Source organism: Saccostrea cucullata, unplaced genomic scaffold (assembly GCF_032062105.1).
Source record: "Saccostrea cucullata isolate Sc308-1 unplaced genomic scaffold, CSIRO_AGI_Scuc_v1 ctg2460, whole genome shotgun sequence".
Classification (NCBI taxonomy): domain Eukaryota; kingdom Metazoa; phylum Mollusca; class Bivalvia; order Ostreida; family Ostreidae; genus Saccostrea; species Saccostrea cuccullata.
In genome coordinates this window covers 186,518-197,766 of record NW_026924535.1, presented here as the reverse complement: position 1 = coordinate 197,766, position 11,249 = coordinate 186,518, and the positions used below count along the sequence as shown (strand labels likewise).

General features: G+C 33.1%; 1 protein-coding gene across 2 annotated transcripts; it reads left to right on the top strand.

The window, feature by feature from the left end:
• The first annotated feature begins 3,460 nt into the window (after window positions 1-3,460).
• Window positions 3,461-8,267, top strand: LOC134266664 (uncharacterized). 2 transcript variants are annotated; one of them, XM_062748877.1, is made up of 3 exons: window positions 3,461-3,729; window positions 3,928-4,201; window positions 7,571-8,267. In XM_062748877.1, exons 1-3 carry the CDS (start codon window positions 3,601-3,603, stop codon window positions 8,161-8,163), a joined length of 996 nt encoding a protein of 331 aa, XP_062604861.1. In that variant the 5' UTR covers window positions 3,461-3,600; the 3' UTR covers window positions 8,164-8,267. The 2 variants fall into 2 exon arrangements, with proteins under 2 accessions (XP_062604861.1, XP_062604862.1); XM_062748878.1 differs by lacking the exon at window positions 3,461-3,729 and having other exon boundaries at window positions 3,895-4,201.
• Window positions 8,268-11,249: the final 2,982 nt, after the last annotated feature.

The window sequence follows — 11,249 nt, the reverse complement described above, 5'->3', positions numbered from 1 at the left end:
ACTTTTGAAAATTCCGAATATGAAGTAGATCAATTTTTCAGAAACGTGGGAGAGGAAATCCATATTTATTGTGGTTTTCAGATAGGGAAAAGCAGACCAAAATGGATAAAAGATGGGCAAGAAATTAAAAACAGTTCTCAGGGATACCGAATAAAAGATTACGACGGGATAAGTGATCTTCACATAAAATTAATCAAAAGAGAAGATTTTGGTGAATACAAATGCTTCACTCAAAGCTGTGTTATACATGGAGTTATTGTGGATCGATTAACCCTTCAAGGAGTTTATCATTTACAGCTAGTCCAAAGAGAACCAAGAATCTTTTTTCTTCCCTTGGGAAATTTTCTTTTAATGAGATGGCCAATGTTAAAGACACATAAGGACTTAAACGTTTCATTTAGCTACTTTATTAATGATAAACCCTACTCAATTGAGAAGGAAAATGAACATTCATTGATTTCTGTTTATAGTTGGCTTTATTTGTCTATTTTTTTAAAGAATGATTCACTATTTAATACATTGCATTGCCACGTAGAAAATGAATATATATGTTTGTCAACGTATGTTAAACAAGGGGTATATGGTGTACATAAACTTGAATATTACTTCGAATATTTTGATATATCTTTAAATAAGACTTTAACTGAAGTCGTAGAATATCCAATACAGTATGTTTTAATACCAGAGGAATTACGAATTCAGTCTAGAGAGTACATGACAAACACAGATTTAATGCAAACTTTCTTTAAGTTCATTGAGAATTTTTCTCTATCTCAAGGATATGACAGAACAATATATGACAAACGTTTTCCTACTTTAATGTGGATATTTTTCTTATATTTGATAAATGGTTTTCTTTTTATGTACACATTTATTATTTTAATCTATTTTATTTTCATGTGTGATCCATTTATGGACTTGCACATTTTAATTGATGTTAAAACGCACAGATGTTTTATATTTTGCAGTGAGGATGATAAGTATTTTGTAAATGAAAGTATCGTTAATCCTCTAAGGTCTAATGGAATAACGGTTGGATTTTCTCATGAAATAGACGAGAATAACCAAATAGCAAGATCGATGTTTGAAAATATTTTTGATATATTAGAACACTACGAGCACATCATGATTTACCTATCAAATAATTATGCATTTGATTTATTTGAATTGAACATTCTTTCATTTGCATTCAAGAACACACCGTTGAGGAATAAGCTCACTTTGATTATTGACAACGATCCAACAAATCAATCACTCAAAAGCACAGTTTATGAACTGCATCATTTGTGTCACCGCGTGACCAGTTCTGACTCGGTATATTCTTTAATTGAAAGTATTGAAATGGAAAAAATTGGAAAAAAACGTGTTAGAGAGATAAATACTTTTCTATTCGATAAAATACATTATGATTAAATGTATGATTTAAATCTTTGTCAGTGTATATGTGATATATAAATATAGAAATATAACATATCGATAAAATTATAGACTGATTCAACTGTTTTTAAAGACGTTAAGATTTCATTTCGATATTTTTTTCTAGTTACGTTCTTAATTTCATTCTGATATTTTTTCATATATCACAGTTTTAATTTTAGGAACATCAGTTAATTAAATTTGAATATTTTGTCCACCACATTGTATAAATAATTGATTACTAATGACTTATTAGATATTTCTTTTTATAATTGTATATGATCTGATTGATATGATTGATGCAGATTACTGTACGATATTTTTATTGATAAATGATAAACATGATTTGATTGATGTTTTTTTTTTTCATTCAGCAAAGACAAGCACGGTTAACCACTATATTGTGTTTGGTTCAATCGGTCCTTCTAACAGAGTAGACTTTATTAGGTTTATTTATATAGAGAAAATTCAACATCATCAAAACTTAATAAATATTTATTTGTATGTGTTCAGTATTGTCGTGGCATTATTCGTGGGTCGTCGAACAATTCAACACATTGGAAGACCCAAGTCAGCATCAACAACAAATCAATCAATCATCCATCCACTTCGGCGATTGTAAACAAATTGACCTTCCCGGGTAATCCGCGGACGGTTACTTAGTTAATCTTTACTAATTTACATATGGAACCTATGTATCAAGTATATAGGCCCAAAATGCAGTTTTTCTCAAATTTATCAAACCCAGTCACACAGCAATGTAGTTCACATCAGCACAACATTTTCACTCGATCAGTGTCAACCATTAGTCAATTACCAACAATGTTCAAAATGGAAAGTAATGAGTGAATATCTAACTGAGTGTAATAAAACTATAAAAAAATATAATAGAATGCTAACATCATTAGTTTAACTCCTAAAATTTAATCTTTTCTACACTTAATTCGAATTTTCTCTGATTTATTTGTCTATTGTTTCTTATTCTTCTTTGTTCAGGATATTACATTTGCAAACATCCATTCACTGCAGATTTGTATTTTTTTCTCTACATATCACTATTCTGAAATTGATGATGGTGCAGTTATAAGTTAAAAGTCAAAATGGGGATTCAAAATGGCGGATATTCCTTTTTTTCAAATTATTTCTTAATGTTGTTTACATAGGAGAAAAGATTTGCGAATATCTTATTGAGCGAAGTACAACAATGCAAAATTCCAATAAAACACTAATATGATCACTTTAAATCGGAAAATTTAGTCGTTTAAATTTAAAATGTGTTATTTAGCTCAAAATGGTAATTCAAATGACGTTTTATACACTCGATTTCGTAAAATACTCAAACTGCTTAATTCTGATTCGTTTTGCAGAAAATAAATTACAGGTTTTTCTTTATTCCTGAAAGAATGTTTAAATATGTAATGAGAGTTGGGGGATATTTTTGATAATAACTTAGGATTTTTATAACACGGATATTTGTTTAATTACTTCTATTAATGAAATAAATTTTTGACGACAGTTCCGAAGACATTTTACCTATTACCCTTCTTATCATGCTTCTTCATATAAAAAATACAATAATTGCTGTTTTGAGGTCAATATGAAAATTAAGCTACCCCAAGAGCAGTATTCCATAAGCATTAAGGCGAGTGAACATTGTAGTTCAAGGCTGCTAAATCATATCAGTTGTTGGAAATTCTTGATCTATTTTTAGTCCAGTGTAGAAAAAAAATAAATGTTTATGTTCATGTGGAAGGTCTAGTGCAACATAACTTAGTATGATTTTTAAAATGATGAACCACGACCAATTAGAGGGCTAATAACTGTTACATCATATAAATCTGAATATAAAATTCCAATATAATATCCAAATATAAACATATTTATTAAGAATTATCAGTATAAAATACGTAACGCAGTACAGTTAAGGTGTGCAATGGAAATATCGACTAAATTTTGTATTTAAAAATGTATTCATAATCGGGATGGCGATTATTTTTAGTACATTATTTATATCGGATGATTGTAATTATGATTAATAATCAGATTTATCCCTAAAAGATAAATAAAGTTATTGAGAATGACGTATATATTGCTTTCTATTGTGAAATTATAAATAGCTACTAAGTGTAACCCGTTTTCCGGAATTATACGGTTTTATCATTATGATTCTACGATTAATAATACATGAGTACTCATGAGCATGCGCCAGGTCTTTTCAACTTCCATCTTGTTTTTGAGCAGACGGAAAAATCATTGCTGAGAATACAAATCCAGTATCATCGACATTGTATTGTATTAATCAAAGGAATTTATGTATGTAAATAGCTTAATGCAAGCATATTAATTCATATTTAATGAATTTGTTTAGAATTTATTGACTAATTTTCAAAAAATAGTATTGTAAAACAAGAGCATTTTATTTTCGATACTTGATTGAATATAATTATGCACATTTAAATATCAACAACTAGAAGTAAACAAATCTCTGACGGTTTATTAATTAGTTGCAAGAAAATGAGCACTGGATTGTTAAGAGCGAGGACATCGCGGAGATCCAAGACAAAATCGCCTTATGTCAGACCTCCTGCAAGTACAACGGGGCCTTCGGCGCAACCAACACGAGAGCCTGCACTTATCCAGCATGCCGGAAGTGGTAGTCAAGATTTATCGGCTAATTCCAGTGGCCTACAAGTCTCATCCGAGGTCAGTTCCATGGATAGCCCACTGCCTCAGCTGCAACAGACATCTACGGATCCAGCAACGACAAATGTTGCTTATCAGCCAGGTACATGTATACCTGTTAATCCCCTTGTTAGTATTACAACAGATCTTGGGGCTAACATACCCTTGACAACACAAGAAAAAATCTGGAATAATGAGTATATATATATAGATCTTGCTAAGTTATTGCATTTAGATCCAGCTGCTGAAATTCAGCAACTGCTTGTGTTTGAGGATGGTGAAATTAAAATCAAGAACAAATCAAAGGATAGGAAAATTGTCAATATTTCAGAATGGACTGATTCCTTTTTGATTTATGCTGCCATCTATTTAAAAAAGTTTCCTCAGCATGTTCAAGGCATTTTAAAGTATATCAATTCTATAAGGCTAGGGGCTTCACGGTCTATCACTTTGGGGTGGAGGGATTTTGACATTCAATTTAGGCTTAGGCGCTCCAAAAATAGCTTGATCAGTTGGGAAAACATAGACGCAGAATTATGGTTGATTTACATGGGTCAGGCAACAGTCGCTGAACGCAAGCCCACTTCTACTTTGCATCAGCACAGGCGTTGTTATGATTTCAACTTGAAGGGTTCATGTCTTAAGAAAGATTGTAGATATTTACACTCTTGTCTAAAGTGCGGACAAAACGACCCCTCTATCAAATGTTACAGTAATCAAACCAGCCGTAATGCACCAAAAGGGGCTTCGCACATGGTCGGTCGTCAAAACATTAATCCTAATGTGACCCAATCTAGATTCTCAAGGCCATTTCGGCAACGAAGATCCTTGCCTTTGGGATTTAGGTTTTACGCAAATCAATGTTACCACTTTAAACAACTTGTTACAAGATTATCCAGATAAAACAGTGGCAAATCAACTTTTACATGGGTTTACATTTGGTTTCTCATTGAATTATGAGGGTCCCAGGGGTTCAGTATCTTGTAAAAATATGGTTTCAGCCTTGGAGCACAAAGATGAATTATTAGCTAAACTGAACAAAGAAATTGACTTAGGTCGTATAATGGGTCCATTTGATGCCCCACCATTAAAAAATTTTCATTGCAGCCCAATAGGACTGTTACCCAAAAAACAGGGGGGTTGGAGGTTAATCACCAACTTATCTGCTCCTCATGGAAACAGTATTAACGATTTCATTAATCCTGAAATTTGCTCAGTTAATTATTCATCTTTTGATCAAGCTGTTAGCATGGTTCAAAAACTAGGTAAAAATGCACAATTAGGGAAAATGGATATTTCTAATGCATTCAGGTTGTTACCAATTAGACCCCAAGACTTCAGTCTTCTTGGTTTTAAGTTTCTTGATAAGTATTACATAGACAAATGTTTACCGATGGGTTGTGCCGTATCATGTGCTTTATTTGAAAAATTTTCCAGTTTTTTACAATGGGTGGTAGAGTATAACACCAACTTGAAAAATGTTCTTCATTACTTGGATGACTTTTTATTTGCTGGAGCTCATGGTACAAACAATTGCAAAATTTTGATGGATTCATTTCAAAATATCTGTAATGGGTTAGGTGTTCCTGTTTCAGAAGAAAAAACTGAAGGTCCAACAACATACATAGTATTCTTAGGTTTAGGTATAGACTCAGTTAATCAGACAATTTTCATTCCAAATGATAAAGTAGAATCTTTACAAAAAGAAATCCTGGAAATTCAGGGGAAATCTAAGATAACATTAAAGCAGCTTCAGTCTTTAGCTGGCTCATTAGCTTTTATTACTAAGGCCTTGCCAGCAGGTAGAGCATTCACATGTCGTTTATATGGGTTAATGTCTGGTGTTACTAAGCCACATCATTTTGTACGGCTTTCCAAAGAAATACATAGTGATCTTCAAATGTGGTTAACATTTCTTAATGATTTTAATGGTACTACAAGTTTTCCAGAATTGGAATGGGAATCTGACAAAAGTGTGCAATTTTATTCAGACAGCTCAGGCTCAGTAGGTTGTGGTGTGGTTTTTGGAACTTCCTGGTCCTATCTCTGTTGGCCACAGGAGTGGAACGTTGATATAAGAAAAGACATAACCTTTCTAGAGTTTGTTCCTATAGTTTTAGGATTTTACCTGTGGTCAGACAAATTGCAAAACAAGAAATTAATATTGCATGTTGACAATATAGCTTTGGTTGAAATCTTGAATCGCAAAACATCTAAGAATAAACGATTCATGATTTTGATGAGGGAATTAGTATTGCTTTCTTTGAAGTTTAATATTCAATTTAAAGCAGTTCATGTAAGAGGTTGTATAAATGAGATTGCAGATTCAGTTTCTCGATTGCAGTGGAACAGATTCAGGAAGTTGGCACCATGGGCAGATTGCCATCCTTATCAAGTACCTATTCCATTTTGGAACCTTTTAAAGGACATGTCAATCATTTAATTGAAGCTAGCCTCTCTGACAACACAAAAATTGCATATGACAAAGCCATAGTTGTTTTTAATGACTTCAGATCACAGTTTCAATTGCCTCCATTTTGGCCACCCCCTGTAGATCATATAATCAATTTTGTAGCATTTCTAGCATCAAAAAATCTTTCTCATTCTACCGCTAATGTATATTTATCAGCTCTGAGTCACAGTTTGCAAGTACATGGCCTAGACAATCCAGTCAAATCATTTATTGTGCAAAAAATGTTGACAGGTTTAAAAAGATCTAAGCCTTCAAAAGACATCAGAAGCCCGGTAACATATCAGCTTTTGCTAAAAATTTTGGATGTATTGCCAATGGTTACAAAATCAAAGTATGAGCACTTATTATTTGGGTCCACATTTGCAACTGCATTTTTTGGTCTTTTTAGAATAAGCGAAATAGCAGTAGCATAAAAAAAGAGTTTAAGAAATGTACTTCAGCTTTCAGATTTATAGTTAAGTAATGAAAATATCAAATTGAAGTTGCGTTTTTCGAAAACCGATCAGAATGGAAAAGGTTTAGTTATTACTATCAGCAAATCAGTTGAGTCTACAGTGTGTTTTAGTTTACTGGAAACTTTCTTGCAATTCAGATCTCAAGAGGATGGCCCTTTATTTTGTCAAATCAATGGTACACCCTTATCAACATACCAGTTTTCAAGTGTTTTGCACAAAGCATTAAGATTTTTAGGTATTGAAACAAACACTTTCAAAACACGCTCTTTTAGAATAGGGGCTGCTACACATATGTATTTGTCTGGCATATCTGAACATGAAATTCAAAGAAAGGGAAGATGGGTATCAGATGCATACAAGCTTTATCTCAGACCTGAATTGATTACATTTTAGATGTAAATGATACTATTAATAAGATGGTTACACATGACCATATTGATGTCATCTGGGTATCAAAATTAGAGTTGGGTTATGATTTTGTGCTGTTTTTCATAATTATGTAGACTGTTATGATTGCTTCATGTATTGTTTCTAAATCTTGTAGATTCAATCTGGATTGTGGGTTCATCCCTTATTAAAAGAGCAGAACAATTTGCATTGAATTCTCCAGAATTTGGCACAGACCTTTCTTTGACAGGGGTAAAAGTTTTGTGGAAGGGATTACCAGGGTTGAGTTTTTCCAAATTCAACGAGGTTATTTCGGATCTATACTCTACAAAGCCACATCCAAGGTTTCTTGTTATTCATGTAGGTGGTAATGACATTGCCAAACATAATAATCCTTTAAGAAGACAACAAAAATTTATGAAAACTGTTATCAACAAGTTGCGTTTGGTTATGCCTTTGACTTGCATTGTTTGGTCACATATTTTGCCCAGAGTATATTGGCGTCATTCATTTTCAAATGTTTCTGCAGAGAAATCAAGATCTAGGATTAATAGTTCTATTGCTAGCTTTGTTTTAAGGTCAAATGGTGCTTCAATTAAGTATCCTGATATCAGAATTGATCAAAGAAAACTCTTTCTCAATGATGGAGTTCACTTATCTCCCTTAGGTAATCAAATTTTCTTGTCAACAATGCAGGCTGCTCTTAGGCAATTCAGCTCTGGTAATAACTTTGTTTATCCATCAAAGTGACTGTGCATGAATTTTGGGAATAGGAACTGTTGTGGCTTTATGATGTGATGTGATTTGTGAATGATGAATGTTAACTGTGGTCAAAATTCGGCCGCTATGATGGCGGTTGGATTTCATTATGTTGGAAATCCAATTGGCGCAATTTTGACAAGTAACCATTTGCTGAAGGATAATGTTTTCTCCAGGTCCCCCAGCTATGATATGGTTTGTTTGATATTTGTGAATGCTATGCTGCCGAAAGCTTACCAGTTGTAAGATCGGCGCATAGGTTATGAACATGCCAGTTGCATGTTAAATGTGAATGTTGATTTGTATGAACATGCCAGTTGCATGTTAAATGTGAATGTTGATTTTGAATATAAAGCCATGACAGTTCCGCCAATACAATTTGTGTTATTCTTCCAGTTTCTATCAGGTACATTTATGGGGTGTTTGCATAAGGAAATTTTGAAGTTTTGATTATCAATCTTTATTAAACAGTTATTGTTAGTATTAGGAATTTCGAAATAATCAGATTTATCCCTACAAGATAAATAAAGTTATTGAGAATGACGTATATATTGCTTTCTATTGTGAAATTATAAATAGCTACTAAGTGTAACCCGTTTTCCGGAATTATACGGTTTTATCATTATGATTCTACGATTAATAATACATGAGTACTCATGAGCATGCGCCAGGTCTTTTCAACTTCCATCTTGTTTTTGAGCAGACGGAAAAATCCCCTCCCTTCCCTCCCTTAAATTTTATGGTTGGTTTGAATATTTTAAACGTAGTTCATGAATTATTTTGGTTCCCGTTTTCTGCGGTGTGTTTTCTTTCAATTTCAGAAATCGTAACGGCTTTTATGCTGATGAAGATTGCTATGGACGTTGCTGTGTGAATGTGACAATTTCAGAAATCGTCATGGCTTACATACTGATGAAGAATGCTATGGACTTTGCTGTTTAAACGTGATAATACTGACAGTTAGTGTTTGCGCAATTTTGACAAGTAACCATTTGCTGAGGGATACTGTTTTCTCCAGGTCCCCCAGCTATGATATGGTTTGTTTGATATTTGTGAATGCTATGCTGCCAAAAGCTTACCAGTTGTAAGATCGGCGCATAGGTTATGAACATGCCAGTTGCATGTTAAATGTGAATGTTGATTTGTATGAACATGCCAGTTGCATGTTAAATGTGAATGTTGATTTTGAATATAAAGCCATGACAGTTCCGCCAATACAATTTGTGTTATTCTTCCAGTTTCTATCAGGTACATTTATGGGGTGTTTGCATAAGGAAATTTTGAAGTTTTGATTATCAATCTTTATTAAACAGTTATTGTTAGTATTAGGAATTTCGAAATAACTACATATTGAGGACGATTATATTTTATGTTTAGACTAGTCACGTGATGCGGCAGTCACGCGATTTTAGCACATTGACTTAAAGTATTGATGTTACATATAAATATCACTAGTGCAAGGGCATAACCAAGTTTAATTTCCAAGTTTAGTATATAAATATTTTCAACACGCATTGTAGTTTCTAAAAAGTGCTGCGATCCTGTCTAAATTCTGCAGTTTCATTGTTAAAATTATACTTGTATGACCGAATGCTATATTTTTTGCTGGTCAGCGGCATGAAATATTGATATAATTAAATTGTTTTTTAAGATTTCATCAGGATTGCAGCACTTTTCAGATACCTTAATAGTTCTATATAGTTGAAATGTAAAAGCTTACTTTTATCCATAGAGTGTATGCCCTTGCATTAGATCGATTCATTAAGACCCCCCACATTACCCTCCAATGTACTTTCATACAAATATACGACAGTGTCAATACGTAATGTACAGCAAATATACTAATAAAATAGTGAAGAAGACATTAAATTCAAATCATTGGCCCATAGAATATCTGTAAATAATATATTATTTAATTAAAGAATACCTATTTTGTTGAGAAAATATTACTTGATCTGCCTCTCACTGCATACAAACTACGTCAAGTTGTAAGAAATGACGTCATATTGACAAGTGTATTGCGATCAGTGACTTGTATATAACTTGTTATGTGGGATTTAACGAACGACAAACAACACGCTGTAGGAAGTTTTTATGTAGTTTGATGATTTCTTACTGGTTAAATTAGCAGATAAACTCATTTTGTGGTATTTTAAAGAAATTTTGCATGACGTATATTGTGTATGATGTCATAGTCAAGTTTTCGCGTACAAATTAGGCTCCGCCTCCTTTTTGTAACCTTAACTGTGCTGCGAAACCATAAATTTTCTCAATTGTCCAAGTCTGATTCTGTGTCCCTACATTTGCATTTTGTTATTCTTAGTCATAAATTCAACTGCATTCTCAAATATTTTATGTTTTGAACGGATAATCATGTATTGAACAGCATGAACAATGAACAGTGTATATAAATTTAAAAATTTTGAAATTTACAAACTCTGAAAGAAGTAATGTTTGTGTTCAATCCTTCCTCGATTCTTGAAACAACCTTACACTATCCTGAAAAGGAAGTGTGGATCAAGTTGCCTTGTAAAGTTCTTGGAGTGTTCGACAAGAAAATTATGTTAAGAGAACTGGTGACTACATCGAAGTCAAGAATGACTTAGGTCTATTTGTACGAAAGCTTGTAAGTGATAGGAATCACGGGGAATCTGCCGGCGAATTATAAATTGCGTGACTATACAACTTTTCTTACCAAAATATTCACACAATGTAATTCCAGATGAAAAAGTATGAGAATTTTCTTGCTAATAGAATGACCTTTCTACCCTAGAAGACAACAAATCTATACGCGGTCACGAAGTAAAGAGCTACAATTCTTGAATATCAGAGATTTTTTATCCCCCCCCCCCCGCTTGAAAAGCAGGAGGATATAGAGTAATAGGTATGTCCGTCCGTCCGTCCGTCTTTTGCGCTTTAGGACACTCATCTCTTATCCGCAACTCCTCTCATATCACTGAATGAAATTAAATAAACTTTCACAGAATCTTTATTGCATATTGCCATTGTGACCTCCTATTTTACTTTTTGATCCAACACATATTTTGGGTTTCACATAGCAAAACATGGACACTGCC